The sequence below is a fragment of the Saprolegnia parasitica genome (genome assembly GCF_000151545.1).
Source record: "Saprolegnia parasitica CBS 223.65 unplaced genomic scaffold supercont2.70, whole genome shotgun sequence".
In the NCBI taxonomy this organism is placed as follows: domain Eukaryota; phylum Oomycota; class Saprolegniomycetes; order Saprolegniales; family Saprolegniaceae; genus Saprolegnia; species Saprolegnia parasitica.
The window spans coordinates 24,944-50,025 of record NW_012156464.1 but is presented as its reverse complement, the minus strand read 5'-3'; the positions used below and the strand labels follow the sequence as shown (position 1 = coordinate 50,025).

The window sequence follows — 25,082 nt, the reverse complement described above, 5'->3', positions numbered from 1 at the left end:
GCGGTCGGTGGTCGCGCCGATGGCGCCGCTCTTCGCGCGCTCGGCACCCAATGCCCCTCGACGATTCAAGGCCCGTCGAGTCCCCGGCGGCCGTCAAGGAGATGAGACGTCGCTGGCCCTCCCGTGCTTTCGCCCCGCGGGCGCGGTCGCCCTGCCTCCACGAAGTCCCGTCGCCTCCCGGCCCTCCGCCGCCGCCACCAGTCATCTGGCCTCGCCGTCGGATGCGGGCTCGGACAGTTTCGTTTGAAACACACCCGACGGCTTGCACTCCTCTGTTGGGTGGTCCGAGTACAGGAGCCTGCGTACGACCTCGCGCGAGCTAACCCTCGGCGAGTGGGGTCCACCACGGGATGGATCTCTGCGTGCGCAGCTCACTCCCAACGACCAAGTGCTAGTGCCAACTCCCACGCATTCAGGCGTAGCGCTACATATGCGAAGTCTTTGAGTTAATTTTTGCTAATTTGATTTCAACGCGAACACGTTTGATTGATTGATTGATTGATTGATTGATTGATTGATTGATTGATTGATTGATTGATTGATTGATTGATTGATTGGCACATCGTAAGCATTGCATCGCGCCAAGAAGGCTTCTTATTCTCCCATTACAATCGACGGTATTGGAAAGACGTTGCGACTTGTAGGTTGCGTCGCCCACGGAAGCGTGCTTTAAAGTAGAATTACGCGTTCGCCTTGCGATAGGCAATCACCGACGCACTGAGGCAAATAATCGCGGCGCCAAGGATGCTCCACAAATGCAGCGCCTCGCCGAGCAGCGTCACGTCCCATAGCATCACGCAGAGCAGGTTGAGGTACTGCAGCACGGAGGCGATGCCGGCCTTTTCAATTTGGAGTCCCTTTGTGATCATGAGCTGGCCAATGCAGCCGAAAAACCCGATCGCGAGCACAATCCCCGCCTCGTCGGTGGTTTGCGGCACGTACAGCCCCTACCCACGTTTTTTACAAAAATATTGTCGCAGCAATACAAGACAAGTTGTCTTCGCACCGATCCAAAGAGCGCAATTTTCGTGAGCGAGCCCAGCGTGCACGTGAGCAGAAAGTACGTGACAAGCGTCCACGTGTTCATGCTCTGGAGCATGCGGATGAGGATGTTGATGAGGCCAACACACACGGCTGTGAGGACGGCGCAGAGCATTGCGAGCGGCGGCGCCTCGGACGACGCCGCGTGCACGCCAAAGACAAAAGCGGGTCGCGCCACGCAGATGACACCGGCAAACGACACCAAGACGCAGAGACCGCCGACGACGTCAATCTTCTCGCCGAGGAGACAGACGCTCTATGCCATGGTCTCTTAACCTCGATTCGTTTCAATCCAAACGTACCAGGACACACGTGATGATGGGCGCAGTGAAGATGATGACAGACGCCTCCGAGAGCACCATTTTAGAGTAGGCATAAAAGGACATGGTCATGGCTGTATATCCGATGGCAACGCGAATGCATAACAGCTTGATCAAGCGCGGCTCGACTGCCAAAAGCGGAATCTTGAGGTAGAGCTGGACCGCCTAAGATCGTATATTTGCCAGTATAAATTAACTCGAAAACACAAAAGGTAGCACGTACCACGTTCATGACGAGCGCAGTCGACGACCGCCAAAACACAATCTCGTCCGCGTAGAGAAAGCGCGACGAAAACTTGATGAGCACCTACGCGACCCGAATGTATCAGTGTTTCAAGACACGTTGGACGTACCGACATGAGGCTCAGCGCAACGTTGCCGCCGATGATCATGCCAAAGCCGAAGAACTTGCCGTAGCTCGCGCTGATGGCGTGGCGCCGCTTGGCGAGGCGCCGAAGGACGCGCAGGGGCTTGCTGTCATGATGCACACCGTCGGTTGCGAGCAAGAGCGGCTCGGCGTCGGTCTCGGGGTGTACGAGCTCGACGACGGCCGAAGTCGGCATTTTGCACACTCGAATTCTCAAGCTTAGGTCGCAACTCGTTGCGTTTCAACGATCGTGCAATTGGAAAGCCGAAACGCTTGCTTTTCCCTTTGCTTTTCGCAAGCATGTGCGACACGCGCCATGGTTTACGACCCATGGCAATGGCCATGAGATTTTGAGCGCGGACGCCGTCTCGCAAGAGGTTGCCGTTAATGGCATGTCGGCGAGCCGTGTGGACACGGGTTGCCCACTTTTTGGACCTGGGTTCGATCCCGGCATCGAATGCATGTTGAGAATGCTCACGTCAGATAATGCTGCTCTGGACCGCGTCTCGCAGTGCACTCGTGCTGCGCGCGTTGGTATCGACCTTATAGCCTTCTTAGCCTTTGACACGATGGTCTCTATCCCACACGTCGCCGTCCGGCCAGGGCGGTCGCAAGCGATGGGAACTTTGTGATAAAGCCACTAGAGATGTGCAGACTTGCATTGGAAGAGCAGTTTCTTAGGACGTTGCGTCGGGGGTGGCTGGCAGCGTCGGCGCGGGTGGCCGCTTTCCGAGGAGAATGCCGGTTGCGACGCAGAGTACGAGGCCGCCCATTATAGTGTGCATGTGGATCACGTCCACCATGATCGAGTCGAGGAGGATGGTCCACGCGACCTTGAAGAAGACCATGGCGGCCGCAATCGGGTTGCGTTCGAATTGGTAGCCGCGGAGGAGCGCGAGCTGTCCGAGCGCCCGGAGGATGCCCATGAGCATGAGCAGCACGCCGTCGCCTTCAAAGATGTGATCCTACCGCACCGCTCGTTGCAAGATCGTGCGACGAGAACGTACCGAGCTCAAGAAGAGCAATTTGAGCAGCGCAAGGCCGCAGCTCACGGCGCTCATGTGCGTGTAGACGGAAAGCATCGGTGCTTCGTGGAGCTTGAAGAGCACGCCGTAGTAGAGCCCGAGGCCGCACGCGCCGCCGATCGCCCACGCAAACTCACGCGCGGCGTCCGGCGCCTGTACAAAGACGAGAGCAACGAGCGCACCGGTGCTGCACGCCATGTCCCGGCGGTCATGCACGTGCTGGACGAGCACCTTGGTCGCCTGTCCAAGTGCAATGTCAAAAACGGCCAAATGAATGTCAAAAATGGACAAATGAATGTCAAAAAGCAAGAAAATCTCTCCAAACGCACCACAAGGCCCGTGAGCAGACTCGACGCGAGAAGGAGGATCGTCGCGTCCGTGAGCTCAAACGTCGCATACGCGTAGCTCGAGACGGCGCAGACGAGGTACTGGAGGCCGCCAAGTGCAAAGACGTGCGAGCGGCTAATGCCATCAATGTCCAGAAGGCGCAGCCGAAAATGGTTTTGAAGCGCCTAGACAATATTGTACTCCTCTTCAACATGACAAGATTGTCGTATCAATGGAGCTACCACGCCGACGGCCATGCTCAGAAACGACTGCCAAAACACCATCGTGTCCACCGGCGTCGATGGGGCACCGTGCTTGGTCATGCCTAAGAGTCCGCACTCTCTTTAAGTAGATCCTTTGAGGGAATGATGTGGACGCACCTGCCACCAGTGTGACGCAGCACGCGCCAACGACCTGGAGCAAGAGCCCCACGCGCTCAAACTTGATTTGGAGCAGCGACGACTCGGGGCTCGGGGCTGGCGCCGCTTCGACACTGTCGACATCGGAGGACTCGGTGAGCGACTCGAAGGCGACGTCCGGAGTCTTGCTCGGCGTCGGCAGCACGCTGCTGAGCTTCGTCTTGAGCGCTTGGACGGTCGACGCCATGAGGTTGCGTGGCCGAGTGCGCTATTTTTACGCTGCGGCGCAAGATGGAGGCTCCAGGCTGGAACGGGCGATCGATCACCTAGTTCAGTCTCTCGTTTCTCGTTCTACATTCTACTACATTGTGTAATGTTTGATAGACAATACGTCCTACATGCGCATTGAAGGCGCGTTGCGTTGGCTGCGTGCAAGGGAATAAAAATGGACTTATTTTGGTGGCCCGAGACCACGTGATCGCCCATCCCAAGAGGTCAAGAGCCATCCGCCTCCACGATAGAATCGATCGTGGCTGCTGGAGGCTTGCTTGTGTGAGGCATCTAGTATAGCTATCCTAGGCAGGCGATCGATCGTCATGCTGCCTGTCCGCCACGTCTCGTCCTGGACTCCAAAAAAGGGCCTGGCGCACGTATAGTACCATATGGTAGTGTTGCAATCGTCGAGTGCCAGTTGCCAACATGGCCAAGTCCCTCGACGTCTACTTGACGCCGGAAGCGCTCCTCGCGCGGCCGTATGACCTCACGTACGAGAGCTCGGCCGCGACGTCGATCCACGGCAAGCGCCTCGTATGTCCTCAACGTGTCCTTGCGCGTCGTCGTATCCTGTCGTTCTGCGTAGGCGCTCCGCTTTGATGCGACGGGCAACTCGAGCTTTGTCGAGCTGAGCCGCCAAGACGTCTACAAGACGGTTCAGGACGCGGCGCGTGGCCACTGCGTGCGTTGCCATCCTTTGTCTCGTCCAAGCGCTTCTAAAGAAGGACATGGCGTAGAGCATGGAGCGCCAAGGATCGCTGGCGACCGAGATTCCGGTACGATGGCAGTTGAGAGACAGACGCCGAGCATGTGCCTAGGCCATTCACATGCGCGATATCCGCAAGCTCGACAACGCGTTTGCGATCGCGGTCGAGCCGTCGTTCACGATGCGTCGCCAGGCCATTTTGCTCAACGCAGGTACGACGACGCAAGACGATATTCTCCATACTTTCAGTCTACAACGCAGTCGACATGATGGACTAGATCCGCTGCGCGTGGTCATTCTGCGCGACGCGTGCCTCGTCTTTCTGCCCGACGGCGCCGACAGCCTCGTGTCGCTGCTCAAAACGAACTTTCAAGAGCACGTCAACGCCGACGCCATGGCATTTGAGTTTGCGTACGTTTTTGAGTTTGAATATGTGGCTTATTATGTGTTAGCGCGCTTGAAGCGGTCCTTGCAACCATTTGCAAGTACGCAGGATCGCTTTGTGTTGAGCAGCTTTCGAGTTGAATGTCTAGGCTCGTATCGAGTGCAGCGGCCAAGATCGCGCCCCAAGCGACTGCAGTCGTCGACAAGATGCTCAAGCACGGCTTGATCACGACCGAGCTCGAGGCGCTTCGGTACATCAAGAACTCGCTCCACGAGCTCGAGGCGCAGGTTGGTTTGTGTTGCATCCTGCAAAGACAGACGCAGAACGCCATTTTTTACCTAGGTGAATGGCATCCGGCGAGCGCTCATGGAGCTCCTTGAGACGGACGAAGACGTGCACATGCTGTATTTGACGAAATTGCATGCGTCGCCTGGGATGGACGTGATGAGCTTTGATGCGGAAGACGCCGAGTCGCTCCTCGAAGTCTACCTCCAGGTATGTTGTTTTTCTTGCATTTTGTGCTTACAAAGCGGTTGTAGGACATTTATGGCACGCAGTCGCGGATCGCACTGCTGCTGAGCAACATCCAGACGACCGAGTCGATGGTCATGCTCAAGCTCGACACGAAGCGAAACTACTTGCTCACGGTCGACCTGACGCTGACGCTGTGCACGACTCTCATGGCCATCCCGACGTTCATCGTCGGCAGCTTTGGCATGAACCTCAGCTCGTCGATCGAAGAGGACGACTACTACTTTTGGAGCATCTTTGGCTTTTGTGTGCTCTTTCCGTTCGCCACGTACACGCTCATTCGCAAGTACCTCGGCCAGCGCGGTGTCGATCTGAGCTGGAACAACTAAGATCTCGTTTTTCATGTCATCGGCTCTCTCAACGGCTACACTGGGATTTTAAAAGCCTGCAAACTGCAAATTTTCGGCCGACGTGATGCTCTCGGCGCTGTCGACACCTTGCTGCGCGCCGTCCACGTGCTGAAAGCCAGTCTCGAGCTCCGGGCCCGACGCCGCGAGATCCGACTAGGACGATTCGGTAGTAGGGGTAGGGTAGGTCTAGGTCTCGAAGCGTACCGATAGGTCCCGAAACCACGGGTGCGATTGAATCGATGGACCCAAGCGCATGGCAGGATCTACTTGCAGCAACCCTCTAGTACACGCTCCCACCAATAACGACGCGAAATACAATCGAACATGAGAAAGGACGTACGAGATCAAACTCTGGAGCTCGGCGCTGAGGGGCACGTCGCTCGTCCATGGAAGATGCGCGGCCGTCTCACGCATGCGAGCAAAGTACGCGGGTAGCGAGCTTTCGTCACTCTTGTACGGCCATGGCGGTGACCCGTGGACCATCTCAAACAAGAGGACGCCGAACGCCCTAGGAAAATCCTCCAAATGCAAAAAATGGCGACAGAATGAAAAAGTCGCACCACCAATCGACCGCAGCATCGTAGCCGTGACCATCGAGGATCTCGGGCGCCATGGTGTAGTGCGTGCCGCACATGGCGGTGGCGCGTGTGGCGGACGAGGCGGCGAGTCCAAAGTCGACGAGGTGGCAGTGGCCGTCGCGCGTCAAGAGCACGTTGCCGCTCTTGATGTCGCGGTGCATGTAGCCGCGACCATGGAGGTCGACGATGGCTGCTGCGATTTGAGCGGCGCATGCTTTGGCAAAGCCTTCCGAGAAGCGCGTGCAGCGCCAGAGGCACTTGTACAGTGCCTCGCCGGGCAGGTAGCGCATGACGAGCGTCATCGTAGATGCCGAGCGCACTGAACGCACAAGGAGCGGACCCATGGCATCGGCTTCGAGCTTGCAGCGGTCTTCACGACCGGCGATCTCAATCTCCTTCACAGCTAATGGCCGCGCGGCTCATTTCCACGGACGAGGATGCGGATCGTCGTACCAAATTCTTGGGCTGTTCGCCTGTCTCTGCACTTGTAGACCCTAGTGACAGGTCACTCGCTGTGCAATGCAAGAGCTTGCTACCGGCCACAGCCGCCTTTGCCGAGCAGGTAGAGCTTCTCGAGGTCGGCCAAGGACGGCGCCAGGTTGTCGTCGTCCATCGCAAAGATTCCAAACCTGTCGGGTACCAGAAGCACTTCACGGTCGTCGTATGATTGGCTGAAAAAGTCGTTTATGCGCACTAGAGAACGGATTCGGCGATGATTGGTCGATTGCCATCTGTGCGGTGATTGGTGCCCGTGCAATAGCCAATCAGATGCGAGGATGCGTATCAAACAACCTTTTTTCGGGTGGCAGCGAGATGGCAGGCAAGCGCAAGGCCGCCGACGTGTCCGGCAACGAGAGCGACGACAGCAGCTTCGAGGTCGCCCCGGCCGCCCACGAGAGCGACGCCGCTGCCTCGGATGACGACGGAGACGACGACGACGAGGAGGATGATGGCTTTGAAGTCGTCTCGTCGAGCGCTGGGCCACTGGACGCGAACGCCCGCTGGCAGCAGCAGCAGCACATCTCGATCGTGGGCCCGAGCGTCGAGTACAAGGCGCCGAACGCCATGCGCGCGCTAGAGTCGACGCCGTTCTCGGCGGCGGCGGTGGCGCATTTGACGTCGAGTGGGTTTGGCACGCCGACGCCAACGCAAGCGCAGTCGTGGCCCATCGTGCTCGACAAGCAAGACTTGATTTCGATTGCAAAGACCGGGTCGGGTAAGACGCTTGCTTACCTTCTGCCGTCGTTCCACGTGCTTACGGCGCCCAAGAAGCACGTGCAGCGCACCAAGAAAAAGTACGCCTTCGCCGTCAAGCCCAAAGATCCGCGCCTCGTGATCCTCGTGCCGACGCGCGAGCTCGCCATGCAGATCCAAAGCGAAGCCAAGAAGCTCCTCAAGCCGTACCCGCTGCGCATCGTGTGCATCTTTGGTGGCGCGTCGACGAAAGAGCAGGTCGAGGCGCTCGACCTCCACGGCGTCGACGTCCTCGTAGCCACGCCCGGTCGTCTGCGAGATTTTGTGAGCAGCGGGCACCTCGGCTTGGACAAGGTCGAAATCGCGGTGCTCGACGAAGCCGACAAGATGCTCGAGCTTGGGTTTGAAGACCAGATCCGCCACCTCATGAAGCTCCTGCCGGCGACACGCCAGACGCTCCTCTTCAGTGCGACGTGGCCTGTCGCGATGCAGACGCTGGCCGCCAACTACATGCGCCTGCCCGTGCACGTGACGATCGGGTCCACGTCGTCGCCGCAGCTCAACCGCGACATTGCGCAGCACTTTCTCATCTGCACCTCCGAAGCCGACAAGATGGCCAAGCTCAAGCAAGCATTGGACATTGACGCATCGATGAAGGCGATCGTGTTTTGCCGCACCAAGGTCGAGTGCGACAAGCTCGCGACCGTGTACGCCGACCCAACCGTTGGGTGCGTGCACGGCGACAAGCTCCAGAGCGAGCGCACGATGACCATGAACGCGTTCAAGAAGGGCACGGTCATGACGCTCTTTGCTACGGACGTTGCGGCGCGCGGCTTGGACGTCAAGGACGTCGGCCTCGTCGTCAACTATGACGTGCCCGAAAGCATCGAGACGTTCGTGCACCGTGTCGGCCGCACGGGGCGCGCCGGCGAGCGCGGTGTTGCCGTGACGCTCCTGACTGCGTATGACATTACCTTTGCGCGCAAGGTGCCTGCGATGCTCAAGGCCGCCGACATGGACATTCCGAAAGAGCTCATCCAGCTCATGCGGGACGTCAAGGTCGCGCCCATCCGCGACGTGCAGCCCAAGGCCAAGAAGCCCAAGGTGCCGCAGCCGCGCAAGGCCAAGGCCAAAAACAAAAACAAAAAGGTCTCATCCAAGAAGCGCCGTACGCTCTGCTTATAAGAAAAGACTTGTATAAAGAATAGATAGAGAGATACGTGTACTACCTCTGCTATACCTACGTACGTAGTAGCTGGAGGGACATTGAGGCGACGTCAATCGGCGGTGCCACCGCTCTCGCACGCAGAGCCAAATTTACACGACGAGCCGGTTTCGATATCCAACTTGAACGGTCTCTTGACGTGTCCACTTCCCGGGCCGAGTATGCACGATTCGCAAGCTCGCATCGTGCAGCGCATCTCCAAGGACCACGACCTGCAACGGCGCCGCTTTCTCGAGTAGAACGCTGCGTCTCGTTCTTGAAAGCTCATGGAGGTCGTCTAGGACGCTTGAGCACCTTTGTACCGCTCGGTAGAACCACGTCCTGGGCCCGAGGAGGCTAATCCCATGCGAGTAGCGCGGCGCTGGACCTCGCCGACACGCTCGTTGTCGAGAACGGCGAGGTCGTGCGCTGGTTCACAAGCTCCAGAGACCACGTAATGCATGCACACGACGCGTCGTGATAGGTGATCAGAGAGGCTGTAGGGTGTCACCGCTAAAAGCGCCGCCGACCTGCACCGCATTCCGATCAAGCGCGCGTTTGTCAAGTCATGTCTCCGCCTCGAGTCCAACGTGAGCCGGAAGCTCGCCTTTCTGCATCAAGTACTACGTCGTCTCTCTCTCCCACTCGACTCGAAATGCGTCGCAGGTGCGCGAACATGGCGAGACGGCCTTCCGCGTCCTGCACGACTTGGAGTTTAACGCGATTTTGTGCAACCCAAACGCGCGCGAATGGATGCTGACGCGCTTTGTGACGCGCCACGTCGCTGGCAAGGTGGGCCCATGTCGACTTGACTCAATGGTAGGGGTATGACTAGTTTGGGCCCGCGAGCGCGACGCACGCGTGCCGCTATAGCCGCGCGGCGGCGCGTCTCCAGACCCATGTCCGCTTTTACCGCCCGCCGCAGTTCTTTTTGGTACCGAGCTGTACGACACGACGCTTTGAGATGCAAGAAGAATGGTCACATGGATGGATGTATAGGACACCGGACGAGAGGGGGCTTCAATTCCCACTCGAACATCACATGCTGCACTGTGTCAAGGAGCTCTCGTCGCCTTGCAACCCATTGGTCCAAGAGCTTACCATGCGCGTCGTGCATGCAATCGAGGTCGCATTGTGCCGCACGACGTACTGCAATGTTGAACATTGATCAACGATGACGTAGGCGTCGTCGGCGCACGAGGTCGTCCACATCCAAACCGATTTTGTCCTAACGGCCACTGACGACCTTGTTCTCGTGCGTGTTGCCGAGGTGCGCCGACGAGCCATAATGTTCTTCGATACACCGTAGTGTACCTCTTAGATTGTCTACGCTTCGGACGTTTGCAACCCACTCCAACGACCGACGCCGGCGGTCGCATCCAAGTCTGCCGCCTTGGTACGCGTGAAGCTGGTACAGAGTCCAACATATTGGTCGTTGATGCCCTAGCCTCGACGGCCCTTCTCGTGTCCTGGCGCATTTTGTATGGACCATCCGCCGGACACGATTGCAAAAGTCGACGACGAGACAACAACGTATGCCGTGACCAAAAAGGTACACACAACTAGAAACGATCGTGGATAGATTGGACTTGAGTAGTCCATTGTGTGGGCCGACCACGAGTCGCATCTGCTCTTGCGCGCCCAAGGCACAACGACCATGTTCCAGTCCAGCGCAACCAACCAAGCGCTCGTGACGGCCCTCGCCCAGTCATATACCTCGATCGAGAAGATTGAATCCATCGAGAAGCTCCTCACGCGACGCAACACGGTACTGGAGCAGCTCCAGTGGTTCTCCAAGCACGGTATGACGACGACATTAAATCGCTTCTTCACGTGGTCCTAGGACCCGCGCTGGAAACCACGCTGCCCATGGAGGATCTCTACAACAGCGTGCAAGTCTGCGCCGACTGCTGCACCATGTACCAAAAGCTGGATGATGCTCGGCGTCACCGCAGCAGTCGACCGCGCAAGGAGCCCAACGACGTTACTGCCGCGAGCGCTCGTGTGTTGGAGCTAGCGACGCCCAAGCATCGACCTAAATCAAGCGGGGCCTTGTCATTCGAGAAGCCGCGTAATCGCCCACGGCTTTCCAAATGCCTGAGCGGTCCAGCACCGTTTTGGCGGCCGCCAGACGAGTCGCCACCTCCGAGCTGCAGCACAACCCCTCTACCCACTCAGTTCTGAAATGCTTCTCTTGTGTTTAAATATCAAGTCAATCGATTTAAATATCAAGGCGATCCAGCTTTCGGACATCCGAGGCCAAGTAGATTTTGGCCGACGCCCGCCACCCGCCGTAACCGGCAGGTGGCAGCGTGTCTTCGTTCTTGCGCTTCCATAGCAAAACGAGCGTCGTGCAGAGGCATAGCACCTACGAGTCAAAAGTTGGGTGCTCGAATACTGTAGTATGGAGACGAATATACAAGTGTGTACCAGAAGAAACGTCGCGACCAAGACAGAGCCCCCGATGATCATCACCTGTGTCTTTTGCGTTCAAGCCATTCGCTGAATCGCAGTCATACCGGCTGCGTCATGTACTGGTGAAAGACGGCGGCGCAACTAGTGTCAATAGCAACAAATGCACTTTTGGTCGTCAACATACCCGATCGAGCCGGGCGACACCGCCGTGACGCCGCAGCTCCCGATCGGATGGTCGTACGGGCACGCTTGGTTGCGATAGCAGAACGGCGTGAGGGGATAATATTGGCTCTACACGTCAAATATCAACAAGAGACCTTGTTTGTGGCCGCAGTCGAGACCACGCTCTTGGAGTTCACGCAGACTGTCTGAGGAACGTTGGGCGGCCCAGGAAACTTGGTCGGAAACTCGTTGTCGTTGGGAATGCAGTTGGCCGGCGGCCCGAGGCCGCAGCAAAAGCTGTTTGCTTGCAGCTCCACGAGCGCCTAGCATCCAACGTGATGTGCTTGCAAACAGACACGACGTCGCACCGAGGCGGCCGTGTCGTCGCTTAGGCTTTCATTAAAGTACGTTTGCCATGCGAGGCTCAGACCGGCATAGTCGTCACTCTGTGGCACACTCGTGTCGAGCCTCCGGTTGCAGTAGTGTACCTGGAAGTACGCCATGCATTTGGCCCGAGTCACATTGTTTTGCATGTGGATCTACATGTCCTCGTGCTGTCAACGGCGAAGGGCACGAGTCATGTACGTTGACGAGGCAGTAGTTTTGGTCGAGGGCACGGTCGTGCCGTAAATGGCGCCGCCAATGATAAAGTGGAGGGTCATGAGGCCCCCGAGCCCCAGCGCTTGCTACATTTTCTCAATGAGGTGCGCAAGAATCGCGGAATGCAGCATGCCATGAGCAGCAGAAATTTGTTGTGGTGTTTGGCTCCATAGTAGCCCGCGGCGGCCGGAAATGGGTACAGACACGCTAAAAAGATGAGCGCTAATACCAGCACAAGCCTCGTCACTGTATCAATGGAGGAGAAAGCAATGCATGCAAGTAGTACCCCCACCAGAGCTGCCAATCTGGGACCCGAGGGCGAGTTGGGTGTGGTGCGACGCAATGAGCCCGATGCCGAGGCCGAAGAGGAGGATAGCAAGGACCTGCGCACATACATGTAGTCGGCCTTCGACCTCCTTTTGCTACGTACACCGAGGAGGAGACAGCCGACCTTGACGCCGATCGTGACCACGCCCTTGGCAAAGAGGTCGTCGCAGAGCATGCAATCAGGTCGATCTAAAAATAGATCCAGAGCCGACTTTGCCCTTTCAGCTTCAACCAGCCGACTCCAAGCTGATCGCCAAGAACTTGGAGGCGCTTCATGGGGGAGCAAGGAGAGCAGCCTTGGCGTCATACGCGCTGCTGCGATGGCTTGGTGGCGAGCACGTTGGTTCAGGCAGATGACATGGCTCTTGGAGACAACACGTACGTTGGATCGCGGTTGTCGGGGCGACGATGCACGTAGGGAGAAGAGAGGGAGACACTCGTCGCAGCAGTTCAATGGTAGTAGTACTTAATTCGGAACCCACTCTTTATTAATTGTTCTGGCACGTACGTTCTCGCCAGGGCGTGGCGATTACGCATGCGGAGCAGAAAATCGACCAACAATCGCAGCGATGATCCGTTTAGACACGCGACGGGTAGAGCATGACGCGGACCTGCTTGCCCATGGCGGCGGCGGGGAGGTTCTTGCGGAACTTGGCGCGGACGACGCCGTTCTGGCCGTGGGCGCGCATGACCTTGCCCCAGATGACGCGGAACTTCGAGTCGTTCTTCAAGGTCTTGGCCTTGTAGATGTACGCGATGCGCTTGCCGAGGTAGAAGTCGACATCCTTGCGGTCCTGGAGGCCCTGGATCTGGATGAGCGACGTGTGGGCGTGCTGGTTGGTGAAGCCACGCATGTAGCCCATGAAAACACCCTTAACGTACAAGCGGGTCGGCTGAGCTTCCGAAGCGACCATTTTATTCTCTAAGAAATGAGCGCATGAGCGACGGCAAGCCAAGGAGCAAGGCGCGGAGGATCATACCTACTGCTGAATCAATTGAGTGAGTGATACTGAGATTGAGCCAACGGCAAAAACCAAGCGAGCCCACTTGACTGGTTCCAAACCAATCACTTCCCTGGCCATCCGAACCTCTGTAGCGCGATAAAACCTCTCAGAACGCATTCTCCCGTTGCATATTTGAATTACCAAATCCGTGACGATTCCAAGTGATTCACATACGAATAGTGGAATAAAAGCAAGGGCCATTGCACTGCTTTTATAATTGTAATAAAAACACATGCATTCCAGCAGGTTGCAAAGCGTATCCGGACATGCATTAAAATACGACACGGGCATACCAAAATGCAGTGTATAGAATACAAGAGAGGAGTCTGGCCGAGACCGGATACGTGAGCCGGATGGATTATCCGGAATCACGACCCCACGAGCTGCCAGATTTCGCCGTGTGCTCGACGCACCAGGCCCGGCTCCATGCGCGCGCGACGATGGACGACGACGAGCAGGTAGACCCTGCATGATAGCATGTACAGATGAAGCTTCTCATGGCAGCATGCAACAAGATGCAGAGCGACGGTGCAAAGAGAATGTACAAGCACCGCCGTTAGCTCGATACATATACCATGCACCGATGGTGGCCAGCCCGCTCCATGATCGTTCAGCGAACGCATCGTCGTTGATTGCATGTCCGACACCTCTAGCGCATCGCCGGCGCTTGCTGTTCTACAGAGAGGATGGCGAATTTGTTCCACAGGCAGAGATCAACGGCGCGGGCCAAGATGAACGACGCAGGCCGAGATGAACGAGCCAGAGCAATGTAGTACTGTACGCAGCAGCATGCGCTACGATGCAGTATGGATGCGAGCACGAGAGTGAGCGACATAGCGAGTACTGGTGGAGGCGCATTAGGAAGTCCTTGCCGGAAGAGGGAGCGAGATGGGCGACGGACGCCACGCCCATGCTGGGAGAAACGGTCGTCCTAGAAAGGCAGCGGCTCGAGCGTCATGTTCGCCAAGGCCAACTTGGAGCGCAACATGTACGCAGCCTGCTTCTTCGAAAGCGTACGAACGCAGCATCGATCGATCTACTATCTGCCCGCCTCGTGCGTGATGCGTGGGATAATGATAGGTGCTCGCGGTCCTCCTCTTTTTCATGGGCGTCGGCATGGTGCAGTCGAATCACTACGGCTTGGCGCTCGGCGCGCGCTTTACCAGCGTCGCGGGAGGTCGATGCCTGCCTCATGGAGCGTGTCCGAATGCGCGATAGGGTTCATCTTTGTTGGCATTTCGTACGCGGCCATGGCGGTCTTCGCCTACTGCGGCGGCAAGCACCACAACAAATTCATCTTGCTCATGGTGTGCTCTCTGCCAACTCGGAATGCCCTTTGACCTCAATTCATCATGTGACTTATAGCACCTGGGCGGTCTCTCGGCACTTGTACACGAGCATCGTCGTCCTTCTTCCCCACGCACGCTGCATGTAGATGTCGTTTCAGTCGCTCATCGCCTACGCCGGGCTGCAAACGGCGGCGCCTGATTACGCCTACGACGTCCAGGACAAGTGCTTGACCACGGTCTGTCTCTTTATTTGATGTCTACGACCGATTGGATCACGCTACTCTAGTCGCACGTCCGCAACGAGACGAACGCGCAAGTTTGCGCGGCGTACTTTCAGGTACCACGAGTACGTTCTACGCGACGCAACATGACGACGTATGTAGAGCGAGATGTACAATGACTTGCGCGCGGCGTGGCGGTCCTACTTCAGCGACAACCTCGACGACCCCACGGTTGCGATGGTAGCGCATGCCGAAATGGATAGTTCAACACGGACACCGCGTCGCGACTGTAGAACATCCAAGACTTGCAGGACACGAGTATCTGCTGTGGCTTTGGTCCGCCCAGCCACTGCGTCGTACGACGCCTCTTTGCACGCGCCGTGTGAAGCAACGTCGTAGAACGATACCGCGCCATTGACGTCGTCCGATCCGAGCACCCCTCGCCAAGTCTGCGCGGCGACTGATGTACGGCAATGCGACAACCAGGGACTGAGTGTCTTTAGCCTAAAAAATACCCCACGACGCGTCTGTGCTACGCCGGCGGTGCGTGTGACTTTGACCATCCCATCGGAAGCTGCGGCGTCAACGGGGCAGGCGTCTACTCCAAAGGGTAAGACGCCGGCTACAGATGCGTCTTGGATGTTCGCGTCTGTCACATGTACTACTCACGCGTTTCCATAGCTGTGCGAGCGCGCTGCACCGCTACCACGCCGCGACGGTGCGCACAGCCGCTTCCTGCTCGTCTGCTCACCGTTTCCATCGATTTGTAGCTGCAGACAATTTGTATTGTCGTCCTCGCAACGCTCGTTTTACCCGTGGGCGGCATCATCATATTAGTGGCGTGTCGAACGACGACTTTTGGACTAGGCCGTTGGCAGCTGCACCACGCTCTGCCTCTGCTTTAAGCGCAAGGACGAAGACGTGATGCCATCGCACCTGCACATTAGCGTCCGCCCGCCGAGCATGACCAAGGTCTACTGCCGCGCGGACGTCGAAAAGGCCGAGCGAGAATGGTGATCGCTGCTGTCATCATTTGTTGAAGACAGTATTGTCATCATCGACGCGGTGCCATCCACGTAAAAATTCTCGTGTGCGCGAGCCGCGCGTGTGCAATCATTTTTCACCTTTTTCACGTCTGCCGCACGTTCGAGTGGCCATCTGGTGCCTGCAGCTGCGACCACAAGCACGTGTGACTCACGTGTGGCACAAGCCATTTACCACGTCTTTTTCACCTTCGGCACACGCGTGGTTGCACGTAAGTGGAACGCGTCGGCTTTATCGCCACGGCGCGACCTCGACTGCATCCATACAGCTACGCTCTATGCACGTGCTAGAGCGATCTGTCCAGACGACTTTCGCGCAGACATGGCATCGGCGCGGATGGAGCTGGGTTGTTACCATTTCCCGCACTCATGTTTCACACGCCTGTTTTTCACTGGATGACGTCCGGAGGGTGGGAAATGCAAACTCCGGAAAAACTCCGGGATCCAAGGCCAGAGTCCTCGCGGCTAGTTCTGAAAAAGCCCGCCCATCTTGGAGTGGACGCGTTCATGCATGGCGAGGAAGAAGGGCGGCAAAGGGAAGAAGCAGCAAGTAGAAGCTCCTCCGTATGTCCATGAGGACGCGCCCGCAGCATGCGCCGAGCTCCAAGCCGAGGAGATGGAGGTGCTCCAGGCCATCTACGGCGACGAGTACGCGCCAGGGACGTCGATCAAGGGCTTCAAGGCCTTCTCGATCCGCATATCGAAGAAGGGCGCCGAGTCCTTGACGCTCAGCAGCGGTGGCATCAAGGGTGAGGCCGGCGTGACCTTGGCCGTCGAGCTCCGCAAGGGCTACCCGCTCACGGAAGGGCCGGACCTCTTTCTCGAGGACGCGGACGGCCTCACGGAGAAGGAGGTCGACGAGCTCGAGTCCTTACTGCGCAAAGCAAGCCGCGAGAAGGTTGGCGAAGGCGTCATGATCCACGACCTCGTCATTGCCGCCGAGGAGTACATCATTGAGCACGTCAAGGACCAGCGGTCGTTCTTTGAGCAGATGGTCAAGCGCCAGCAGCAGATCGCCAAGAAAGAAGCCGAAGAGCAGCGAATACAGCTCGAGGTCGAGCAGGCCAATGCGATGAAGGAAGAGCAGCAGCTCCAGAAGATCATCCAAGACGAATACCTCAAGATGCAAGCAGCGATCCGCGGCAAGCACCGCGCGCGCGACCGAAAAGATGGCGACGACAATTCATCGTCCTCGTCCGGCTCGGGCTCGTCCTACGGCTCGTCGGACGAAGATGGCGACGACTCACTCCCGTCCGAGGACGACGACGACGACGGCGACTTTGACGACGCGGTGAGCGCGCGGCTCGCACACTCGCGCTACTTTTCCGACTTTAAAGAAGACAAGGTCCTCGGCCGGTGCGGTGGCGGCGAAGTGCTTCGGGTGCAAAATCGCCTCGACCGGCAGTGGTACGCCGTCAAGCGCATCAAGCTGGACGCGAACGACCCGACAATGAAGAAGAAGATCTTGCGCGAAGTCAAGACCATCTCGCGGCTCCAGCACCGGTACATTGTCCGGTACGCCGTCGACGCGTGTCTTCTCGAGTGATGACGCGGTATCGACATAGGTACTTTCAGGCGTGGATCGAAGGCGACAACGATGCAGTGTCTGGCAACGTGTCGCACGACGAAGAGGACGACTGGTCCGACGATTACGAAGACTCGTCGTCGGACGACGACGACGACGAGAGCAGTGGCCTCCTCGACGACGATGACTTTATCGGTGGCAGCAACAACCGGTCGCGCACGTATTTCAAGTCGACGGCCACCTCGACCAAAGGCAAGTCGCTCAAGAAGCACATGTCGTTCTCGGAAGAAGAGATGAGCGACGCGCCATGGGACGACGACCCGACGACGCGGTACGCAGACCAGTGGGAGTGGACAGTCGACGAGCACCGCGAAGTGAAGAAGCCGCCGGTGCGGAAACCCACCAAGGAGAAGCTGTACATTCAGATGGAGTACTGCGGCGGGAAGGCGCTGCGCGAGGTCATTGACCACATGTCGCTCTACAAGGACGAGGACAAGGTCTGGACGCTCTTTCGCCAGATTCTCGAGGCGATTGTGTACATTCACAGCCAAGGCGTGATCCACCGCGATATCAAGGTACCGTCTTGCGTGCCATGTCCTTGACTCAGCGCGTTCTGTAGCCGCCCAATATCTTTTAGATGCGGAAGGCACTGTCAAGCTCGGAGACTTTGGCCTTGCGACCAAGCCACCGAAGGACGAGGTCGATGACGATGGTCCTGAAGCCGACGCGATGCAACCGCCGTCGCTTGACGAAGACCATTTGCGCGAGATCCCCATGTACGACTCGTTGCACCAGCCCATCGATTCCGACGATGACGCCGACTCGGTGTCGTCCAAAGTGTCGCTGAACTATGAGAGCATCAACATTACCGCGGGTGTCGGCACGGCGTTCTACCGCGCGCCCGAGCAGGAGAAGGAAGGCCAGCGCTACAACCAAAAGGCCGACATGTTCTCGCTCGGGATTCTCTTTTTCGAGATGTGGTCGCCGCCGTTTACGACGCTCATGGAGCGCGCCGAGGCACTGATCGAGCTGCGCGAACGCAACGTGCTCCCGAGTACCTTTGTTGCGCCCGCAAACGTCAAGCAGATCATCCACTGGCTGTGCCAGAGCAACCCGACGGCGCGCCCGACGGCCGGCGAGCTCCTCACCAGCAACCTCTTGCCGCCCAAGATGGAAGTCGAGGAAAAGTACCTCAAGGAAGCGCTCCAGACGCTGGCGAACCCCGAAGGCACGTTCTTCGGCCAGCTCATGCAAGCGCTCTTTGTGCAAGACCCCGTCGACCACGTCGATTACACGTTTGATGTGCTGCAGCAGCGAAAACCAAAGCCGTCGCTCGTGTACCTCGAGAGCCACTGCCGCGCCGACGTCAAGAAGACGCTCGAAACCATCTTTGAGCGCCACGGCGCAGTCGAATTTGTACGTCGATTTCTTGGTCGCGATGGGAATGCTAACGCGACGGTAGGTGCCGCCGCTGCTCATGCCCAAGCGCCTCAGCAGCAACTTGCACGTGAACGCGTGCTGCTACCTCGACACGGCCGGCGTCTCGGTCGTCCTCCCGTTCGACTTGACCGAGCCATTGGCGCGGTACGTGGCGCGCAACGGCCTCTCGCAGCTCAAGCGCTACCACTGCGGCCGCGTGTACCGCAAAACGATCGGCGGCGGCCACCCGCGCGAGCTCCTCGAAGCCGACTTTGATCTAATCTGGGACGACCGAAGCTTTGCGCGCGTCATGGAAATCGAAGTGCTCCACGTCGTGCACGAAGTGCTCGAGACGCTCGGCCTGAGTCCGTGGTTTCTCCGCATCAACGACGCACGGCTCGCACGAGGCATTCTCGACGCCTGCGAGGTGCCGCACGCGTGCCGACGCGACGTCTACAAGCTCTTGTCGCAAGAAGCGTCGCCCCGCCCGTCGCCGCGTGTGGTCAAGAAGCTCAAGGAGGCGTCGGTGCCCGCAGAAGCCGCGGCCTTCCTCCAGCCGTTCTTCCAGCTACCAAAGGAGCCGCTGGCGGCGCTCGAGTCGATCGAGGTGCTTCTCGACGGCATGCGGTACCGTGTGATCCACGAGACGTCCAACTTGAGCAAGCGAGAGCAGAAGCGCGAGAACCAGCTCAAGAAGGCCATCAAGGAAGCGAAAGAAGGCGCGGGCTTTCTCCGGCAGCTGCTCCAAGGCATCGAGCTCGAGCTGCCAGCGATGAACGTCCACTTTGATTTGGGACTGAGTCCGCGCCAAGAGCAGTTTTCGTCTGGTCTTGTGTTTCAAGCCGTGCACGAGCACAGTAACCACCCGCCCGAGACCGTCGCGGAAGGCGGGCGCTACGATGCCATGGTGGCGCGCTACCGCCTTCCCGCCGCGCGCGTGCAAATGCCGGCGGTGACCGCCGTCGGCGTCCGCTTCTCGATTGACCGCATCGTCACGAGTGTACTCAACCCGTCGGCGACCAACGGCGCGTGGCGCCATGCAACGCCCCTCATCCTCGTGTGCTCGGACAGCCCCAGCGACACGCTCCTCGCGCGCATGCAGATCGCAGCCATGCTCTGGAAAGCCGGCGTCTCGGCCGAGTTTTGGCATCCCGACCACAAGGACCTCGAGGAGCACTGCGCGGCGCTTGGCGCACAGTGGATGGTGATCGTGCGCAAGCACTTGCTCAAGGAGAAGCGCGTCGTGCGTGTGCGTAACGTCAAGAACCCGGGAGATGGCGACGTGACGATGCCCGTGAGCTCGCTCGCGTACTTCTTCGCAGAAAAGATGGACACGATGAGCAACGGGCTGCGCTACCGAAGCGGGAGTTTCTCGGTCGCGGCGTCGCACCAGTATGCGTCAAGCCACGACGAAGCATTGGGCGTCAAGGAAAAACCCATGTCGGTCAAGCTCGAGGTCAAGGTCGTCGATACCAAGGTGACCAAGGACAAGCAGCGGCAGCGACAGGACGTCATGAACGTCGAGCGGCATGTGACCAAGTGGCTGAGCTCGTTCTTGCTGCCGTCGCAAACCAACGAGCCGGCCAAAGTGCTCTCCGTGGACGTGCCGTTTGTCGTTTTGCGGGAGTTTGCGAGCCACTTTATGGACAACCGGGCGAGCGCGGTCGAAGACGTGGGTGGGAAGCACCCCAAGTACCGCAAGGTCCTCAAGCAGCTGGCCGAAGAGATCTTGGACCTCGAGCTCATGGACTATTGGCGTGGAAAGCGAGAGAAGTACCTCCTCTTGCATTCGAGCTGCGACGACCGATACGACATGATGTCGATCACCGAGTCGCGCTCGGGCCATGGCAACGGCAAGTCGCGACGGGCCCTCGGGACGCCCGGGCGAAGGCTCGATTAAGAAAGCTTGTAAAACAGTGTGGTTAGTTGGTACCCTTCGATTTTTTACGGTAGCATCCTCCAATGTACTAGTACATGTCGTCGAGATTATATTGCCTCGTTCGCCGTCACCAGACATCACCAAGGGTCAATAAAGAACTGTCAATAACTGTTTATTGACCCTTGACATCACCTACACTAGTATAGTGGTATTGCGACTATGATGGACAAGTTGTCCATATTTACGCGCTTCCTGTCCGCGGCCTCTGTTAAAAGGTCCACCATTCTTTTCTCGGCAATAACGTCTTGCAGACACGACTGTACTCGAACGCTGCTGCACTCGACACGTCGACATCATATCCACGGTGCTATGTGCGGAGTGCGGTCGATGGACAATCCATGTCCATGCTAGGCGGACGACCCAATCGTGACTAATGGTATACACATAGAATTGAAATGCAAAGTGTAAAATCTATATTGAGTGTGGAAGCGCTCGCATCGCAGCGCGTGCTTTAGCTCGTGCCGACGTACTGGAGCATGATGAGCGAGATGGCCATGATGAAGACGCCGCCCATGAACGAGAACGTAAAGTTGGCGCCGCCAAACTTGAAGGCGCCGGGAAGGAGTTCCTTGACCGTGATGCAGACAAGCATGCCCGACACCATCGAGTACAGAATGCCCGAGAGGAGGGGCGTGACACCGCCCGAGACCGTCGCCCACCCGATGAGCGCGCCGCACGGCTGCGCAATACCACTGAGGCCCGTCCAGAAGAACGCTTCCTTCTTGCTGTTGGTCGCATAGTAGACGGGCGCGGCAATCGCGACACCTTCGGGGAAGTTGTGCAAAATGATGCCGACGGCGAGCACGATACCGGCCTTGAGGCCCTGGAGCGACGTCACAAAGAGCGCGAGACCTTCGGGGAAGTTGTGGATCGCGATGGCAATGCCCGTGAGCACACCGGCACGGCGGTAGCCCTGCTTCTTCTCGCCCTCTTCGTCGACTTCGGCAACAATACCGTGGCTGTGGCCGTGCTTCTGGAAGTCGGCGTCAATCGGCGTCTGCGCATCTTCCTCCAAGACGTTGCGCGACTCGGGGCCGGCGCCGCCGAGGTCCTTCGTATGGTAGTCAAACACCTTGTGCACGAGGTACTCGACGAGGACGATGACGAGGACACCGCCGTAGAAGCAGCCGACCGTCGCGAGCCACGCCTGGCCGGCACACGTCTTGTCGCAGATCGGCGCGACGGCACCCGGCGGCGCGAGACCGTGCTCGATCGCTTCGAGATCGACGTCGCCGCCAACGGCAAACTCCGACTTGAACTTTTCGATCGACTCGAGGAAGAGATCGACGAGTGCGATGAAGAGCATGACACCGGCCGAGAGCGCGAACGTCATCGCGAGCGCCTTGTCCCCGGCGAGGAAATTCAGGCGCGGGATAGAGAGGACGAGGACGGACAAGGTCGTCGCCATACCACCGAGGATACTCATGCCAATCGCGGTACCGATGACCATGGACGTGATTTCGGGCTCGCCCGCGACCTTGCCGTCGTCGATCGCGTGGTCGTCGTCGACGTCCGTGAGCTGGAACCACGCCATCATGCTGTTGTCTTCGTGCTCCATGATGTGGCAATGCGCGAGGTACGGCTCCTTGGTGTCAAAGCCAAAGTCCGTCGGCGCGCGCGTGCTGCCTTCCTTCAAAAACTCATCCGGCGTGCACGCGACGTAGCACACTTGGGTGATCGCGAGCTGGTCCGAGAGGTCGGCGTTCGGGATAACCACGACGTCCTTGAGACCGTTCTTGTCAATGTGGTCGTCGTCCGGCCCGCACTGCGCGTTGACGAGATGCCAATGGAACGGGTGCACGTCGTCGGTCGGGTTCTTGAACTGCCACTTTTCGACCTTGCCGCGCGTGCAGAAGAGCTTGTTGTGGACCATCGAGACGTTGGCGACCTGCTGGTACTGCGTGATCATGAGCTGCGTCGGGCACTGCTCCATCGACTCCATCTCGCCGAGCGTGATCGTGCGGAGCTTGCCGTTCGTCGACTTGTAGAGCTCCTGGAGGTCCTTGTACTTGTTGAGGTGCGTCGGGATCGGAACCGCGACCGCGTCTTTCGTCGGCGCCGTCACACGGATCTGCATGATCTTCGGGTCGTAGTCGTACGACGAGTCGCAGTCCGAGTCAATGTCTTCAACGTCAAACGTCGTGCCGACGGCGACACCGGAGAAGTCGCACACCATCTCGATACGCTCGAGCGAGAAGAGCTTGAACCCATCGACCGCGATCGGCTTGGTCTCCTGGACGTAGCCGGTATCTGTTGCGATCTGCGTGCACTTGGACGCGAACGGGAGCGTGAAGTTGTAGTTGCGCGAGTTGGCGAGGTTCACGAGGCGGAAGCGGACTTGCTGCGCAGGCACCTCGAGGTACGGCTGCACGACGCCGTTGACCGTGTTGACAGCGCCAAACGACTCGGGCATCCACACCGAGCCTTCAACGGGGCACGTCACGACGCTCGTGTACATGAGCTTCCCGGCGGGATCGAAGAGACGGTCCGAGATCATGAGCGGGATGTCGACGACGATCTTGTCAAAGCCAAACTTCTTCTCGACGTCGTCGTCGCGGATGATGTACATGCCGGTGAGACCCGCCCACATATTGAGGCGCGAAAGACCGATCGCGTGGTCGTGGTACATCTTGGTCGAGCTCGACTGCGAGTTGTTGTACTTCGACGTGTACGTTTGGTTCTTGTAGATCGAGTAGTGGGGAGACCGTCGTACTGGGCGGCGTTTCGAGGCCGTGGATGTGCGTCGAGACCGGAATACCGCAGTTGGGGAAGCACGCCGACTCGGAGTGGAGGAGGTTGCTGTCAATGTACTTGGCGAGCAGGTGCGTCGACATGCCGAGACCGTTGTGCCACGTGACTTCGATCGGCACATTGCGCTTGACGAGGATCGTCGGGCCCGGCGTCGTGATGTTGCCACCGACCTTGCCGTAACCGTATGCGGCCGATGCCGGCACGCCAGCCTGCCACGTGTGCGTCGTTTCGGAGATCTGCATGTCAAGCGACCCGCCCTTGCGCATGTCGAGCACGTCGGGCACGACGAGGGGCGTCGAGTACGGCTTGAAGTCGGCGTACATCGCTTCGTTGGACGTGGCGCGCGGCGGCGGGCCGGGCGTCGGGGCCGGCGCAGCGAGGACGAGGCCGACGACAGCCGCAGCGGTAGCAGTGAGCTTCAACATGCGTCGCAAGCGGCGAAATCAAAAGTGAGCTCCACAGCAACAAGGTTTGGAGCCAAAATCGGACTTGGAATAACTTCAACACAAAGTGCTATGGCGTACCACAGTACACGCTTCGCGAAAGTGCACTTGAAATGGACGGACGGACGGGCGCGTAGAAAGTGCAGCTCGCTGTTGCAAAGCACCTCAACGACGCTTTGGCGTGGGCGCGTGGCCGAGCGCCAATGAGCGCCAAGCAAGATCGGTCCTACGAGGCCGCAACGTTTGATTGGGCGGTTGCCTGCGTCCTTGGCGGCATTGCTCACGTGAAAGCAGCGGAAGGTCACATATTATGCACTGCAAACGACGCCAGAAGCTCCTCTGCAGCCGTTTAGCTCGTCGTGCAGACGGGGTACTCGGGGTTTGTATGCATGAACTGCATCGGGTCCTACGGTTGTCGCAGTGTCCGTCATCCGTGCGGCACTTGGCACCGGTGGGTGAGAGCAAGTTTGTATATGGGTGGCAACCAGGTGGGTCAAATCTGAGGCCGCTTTGTTGAAGGAGTAGCCGGCGTCGCGCAGTCCGAGGGCGTGTGACATGTTCCAGCTCCATCTTGGAGCTTCTCCAGCCATTCGCAAAGCACTGGAGAATGCAATTCGAACCCACGAAGGACGCCGCCTGTTCCAGCGTCGAGTACCGCGCCGCCAACCGCGGAAGTATCATGGACGAGGTGCAGAGAGGTACGGAAGGGGGCGTGAGAGAACGAAAGTCATGCGGTATATACCGGTATGTACCGCGGCAACTTGCCGCTGACGGCAAGGCTGTGAACATGGCACGAGTAGAGGTTGACGCCCGTGGCAGAGGGCTGGACATCCTCACCATCCAGCGTCGAGAGCACGCAGCTTATGCAGCGCTAGACTACTCTACCCTAGGTTGACGGAGAGCGCAAGCACTGCTACTAGATACAAGCCAAGACCCGGCGACTCGCACGACGCATGGAGAAGCTGCAACGCGGATGCGCCCGCAGGAACCTCCATCGTGTGGCAGGTAGATGTGGTAGATATGGCGAGATACCATATTTAAAGGAGACGCGCAGCGGGTGTTTAATTGTGGCAAATGTGGCATTCCGCCATATTTACGGGCCTGTTAAAATGGGATCCCGTTGCCCCGTAATTCTGGTAAACATGGCAAAACGCCAAATTTAAGCCGGCCCGCCCAATCCATCGTTTTTGTATTGCGCGTTTCCGGCTTCTCCCACAGACGATGTCGTCGAGCTTGGCCAAGGCCCGCGAAGCCGCCAAGGCCGCGCAGACGCAGCGCGTCGAG

The 25,082-nt window shown here is 58.3% G+C and overlaps 12 protein-coding genes across 12 annotated transcripts in view; 6 read left to right on the top strand and 6 right to left on the bottom strand.

Annotated features, from left to right (window-relative positions):
* Positions 1 to 588: 588 nt before the first annotated feature.
* On the bottom strand, positions 589 to 1,924 carry SPRG_11918 (hypothetical protein; the record flags this gene model as incomplete). The annotated part of the gene is made up of 5 exons (XM_012350797.1): positions 589 to 947; positions 1,007 to 1,297; positions 1,344 to 1,526; positions 1,588 to 1,668; positions 1,715 to 1,924. 5 exons carry the CDS (start codon positions 1,922 to 1,924, stop codon positions 681 to 683), a joined length of 1,032 nt encoding a protein of 343 aa, XP_012206187.1. The 3' UTR covers positions 589 to 680.
* A 481-nt stretch (positions 1,925 to 2,405) lies between these two features.
* On the bottom strand, positions 2,406 to 3,686 carry SPRG_11917 (hypothetical protein; the record flags this gene model as incomplete). The annotated part of the gene is made up of 5 exons (XM_012350796.1): positions 2,406 to 2,693; positions 2,736 to 2,993; positions 3,083 to 3,265; positions 3,323 to 3,405; positions 3,461 to 3,686. The coding sequence occupies 5 exons, from the start codon at positions 3,684 to 3,686 to the stop codon at positions 2,406 to 2,408; spliced, it is 1,038 nt and encodes a 345-aa protein (XP_012206186.1).
* Positions 3,687 to 4,138: 452 nt separating this feature from the next.
* On the top strand, positions 4,139 to 5,698 carry SPRG_11916 (hypothetical protein; the record flags this gene model as incomplete). Its single annotated transcript, XM_012350795.1, has 9 exons — positions 4,139 to 4,246; positions 4,299 to 4,394; positions 4,450 to 4,488; positions 4,531 to 4,630; positions 4,697 to 4,829; positions 4,871 to 4,920; positions 4,969 to 5,090; positions 5,146 to 5,298; positions 5,343 to 5,698. 9 exons carry the CDS (start codon positions 4,139 to 4,141, stop codon positions 5,661 to 5,663), a joined length of 1,122 nt encoding a protein of 373 aa, XP_012206185.1. The 3' UTR covers positions 5,664 to 5,698.
* Positions 5,699 to 5,711: 13 nt separating this feature from the next.
* SPRG_11915 (AGC/PKA protein kinase) lies at positions 5,712 to 6,875 on the bottom strand (the record flags this gene model as incomplete). The annotated part of the gene is made up of 6 exons (XM_012350794.1): positions 5,712 to 5,837; positions 5,889 to 5,964; positions 6,025 to 6,192; positions 6,245 to 6,665; positions 6,716 to 6,756; positions 6,799 to 6,875. 6 exons carry the CDS (start codon positions 6,873 to 6,875, stop codon positions 5,712 to 5,714), a joined length of 909 nt encoding a protein of 302 aa, XP_012206184.1.
* Positions 6,876 to 7,047: 172 nt separating this feature from the next.
* On the top strand, positions 7,048 to 8,688 carry SPRG_11914 (hypothetical protein). The gene has a single exon (XM_012350793.1). The coding sequence runs from the start codon at positions 7,076 to 7,078 to the stop codon at positions 8,639 to 8,641; it is 1,566 nt and encodes a 521-aa protein (XP_012206183.1). The 5' UTR covers positions 7,048 to 7,075; the 3' UTR covers positions 8,642 to 8,688.
* A 782-nt stretch (positions 8,689 to 9,470) lies between these two features.
* Positions 9,471 to 10,849, top strand: SPRG_11913 (hypothetical protein). The gene is made up of 7 exons (XM_012350792.1): positions 9,471 to 9,604; positions 9,660 to 9,786; positions 9,844 to 9,930; positions 9,982 to 10,056; positions 10,108 to 10,212; positions 10,258 to 10,462; positions 10,504 to 10,849. The coding sequence occupies exons 2-7, from the start codon at positions 9,703 to 9,705 to the stop codon at positions 10,842 to 10,844; spliced, it is 897 nt and encodes a 298-aa protein (XP_012206182.1). The 5' UTR covers positions 9,471 to 9,604; positions 9,660 to 9,702; the 3' UTR covers positions 10,845 to 10,849.
* Positions 10,850 to 10,881: 32 nt separating this feature from the next.
* Positions 10,882 to 12,391, bottom strand: SPRG_11912 (hypothetical protein; the record flags this gene model as incomplete). The annotated part of the gene is made up of 10 exons (XM_012350791.1): positions 12,268 to 12,391; positions 12,124 to 12,220; positions 11,855 to 11,919; positions 11,726 to 11,776; positions 11,606 to 11,683; positions 11,417 to 11,560; positions 11,260 to 11,366; positions 11,180 to 11,216; positions 11,091 to 11,135; positions 10,882 to 11,028 (listed from the first exon to the last, which is right to left on the bottom strand). Exons 1-10 carry the CDS (start codon positions 12,337 to 12,339, stop codon positions 10,882 to 10,884), a joined length of 843 nt encoding a protein of 280 aa, XP_012206181.1. The 5' UTR covers positions 12,340 to 12,391.
* Positions 12,392 to 12,592: 201 nt separating this feature from the next.
* SPRG_11911 (50S ribosomal protein L35Ae) lies at positions 12,593 to 13,220 on the bottom strand. Its single transcript, XM_012350790.1, has 2 exons — positions 13,145 to 13,220; positions 12,593 to 13,086 (listed from the first exon to the last, which is right to left on the bottom strand). Exon 2 carries the CDS (start codon positions 13,076 to 13,078, stop codon positions 12,743 to 12,745), a length of 336 nt encoding a protein of 111 aa, XP_012206180.1. The 5' UTR covers positions 13,079 to 13,086; positions 13,145 to 13,220; the 3' UTR covers positions 12,593 to 12,742.
* A 904-nt stretch (positions 13,221 to 14,124) lies between these two features.
* SPRG_11910 (hypothetical protein) lies at positions 14,125 to 15,695 on the top strand (the record flags this gene model as incomplete). Its single annotated transcript, XM_012350789.1, has 13 exons — positions 14,125 to 14,181; positions 14,249 to 14,345; positions 14,387 to 14,475; positions 14,534 to 14,557; positions 14,604 to 14,693; positions 14,744 to 14,794; positions 14,841 to 14,918; positions 14,972 to 15,034; positions 15,078 to 15,143; positions 15,182 to 15,288; positions 15,360 to 15,396; positions 15,449 to 15,493; positions 15,546 to 15,695. 13 exons carry the CDS (start codon positions 14,125 to 14,127, stop codon positions 15,693 to 15,695), a joined length of 954 nt encoding a protein of 317 aa, XP_012206179.1.
* Positions 15,696 to 16,191: 496 nt separating this feature from the next.
* Positions 16,192 to 20,661, top strand: SPRG_11909 (PEK/GCN2 protein kinase). The gene is made up of 4 exons (XM_012350788.1): positions 16,192 to 17,236; positions 17,287 to 17,821; positions 17,904 to 18,662; positions 18,709 to 20,661. The coding sequence occupies exons 1-4, from the start codon at positions 16,233 to 16,235 to the stop codon at positions 20,563 to 20,565; spliced, it is 4,155 nt and encodes a 1,384-aa protein (XP_012206178.1). The 5' UTR covers positions 16,192 to 16,232; the 3' UTR covers positions 20,566 to 20,661.
* A 394-nt stretch (positions 20,662 to 21,055) lies between these two features.
* SPRG_11908 (hypothetical protein) lies at positions 21,056 to 23,780 on the bottom strand (the record flags this gene model as incomplete). The annotated part of the gene is made up of 2 exons (XM_012350787.1): positions 21,056 to 23,284; positions 23,310 to 23,780. The coding sequence occupies 2 exons, from the start codon at positions 23,778 to 23,780 to the stop codon at positions 21,056 to 21,058; spliced, it is 2,700 nt and encodes an 899-aa protein (XP_012206177.1).
* A 1,239-nt stretch (positions 23,781 to 25,019) lies between these two features.
* Positions 25,020 to 25,082, top strand: part of SPRG_21062 (hypothetical protein) — a gene marked incomplete at both ends in the record, with an annotated part of 1,306 nt that continues 1,243 nt past the window's right edge. The window contains one exon of the mRNA XM_012350849.1: positions 25,020 to 25,076. Coding sequence (XP_012206239.1) covers positions 25,020 to 25,076 — 57 coding nt within the window. The remainder of the gene's footprint in view (positions 25,077 to 25,082) is intronic.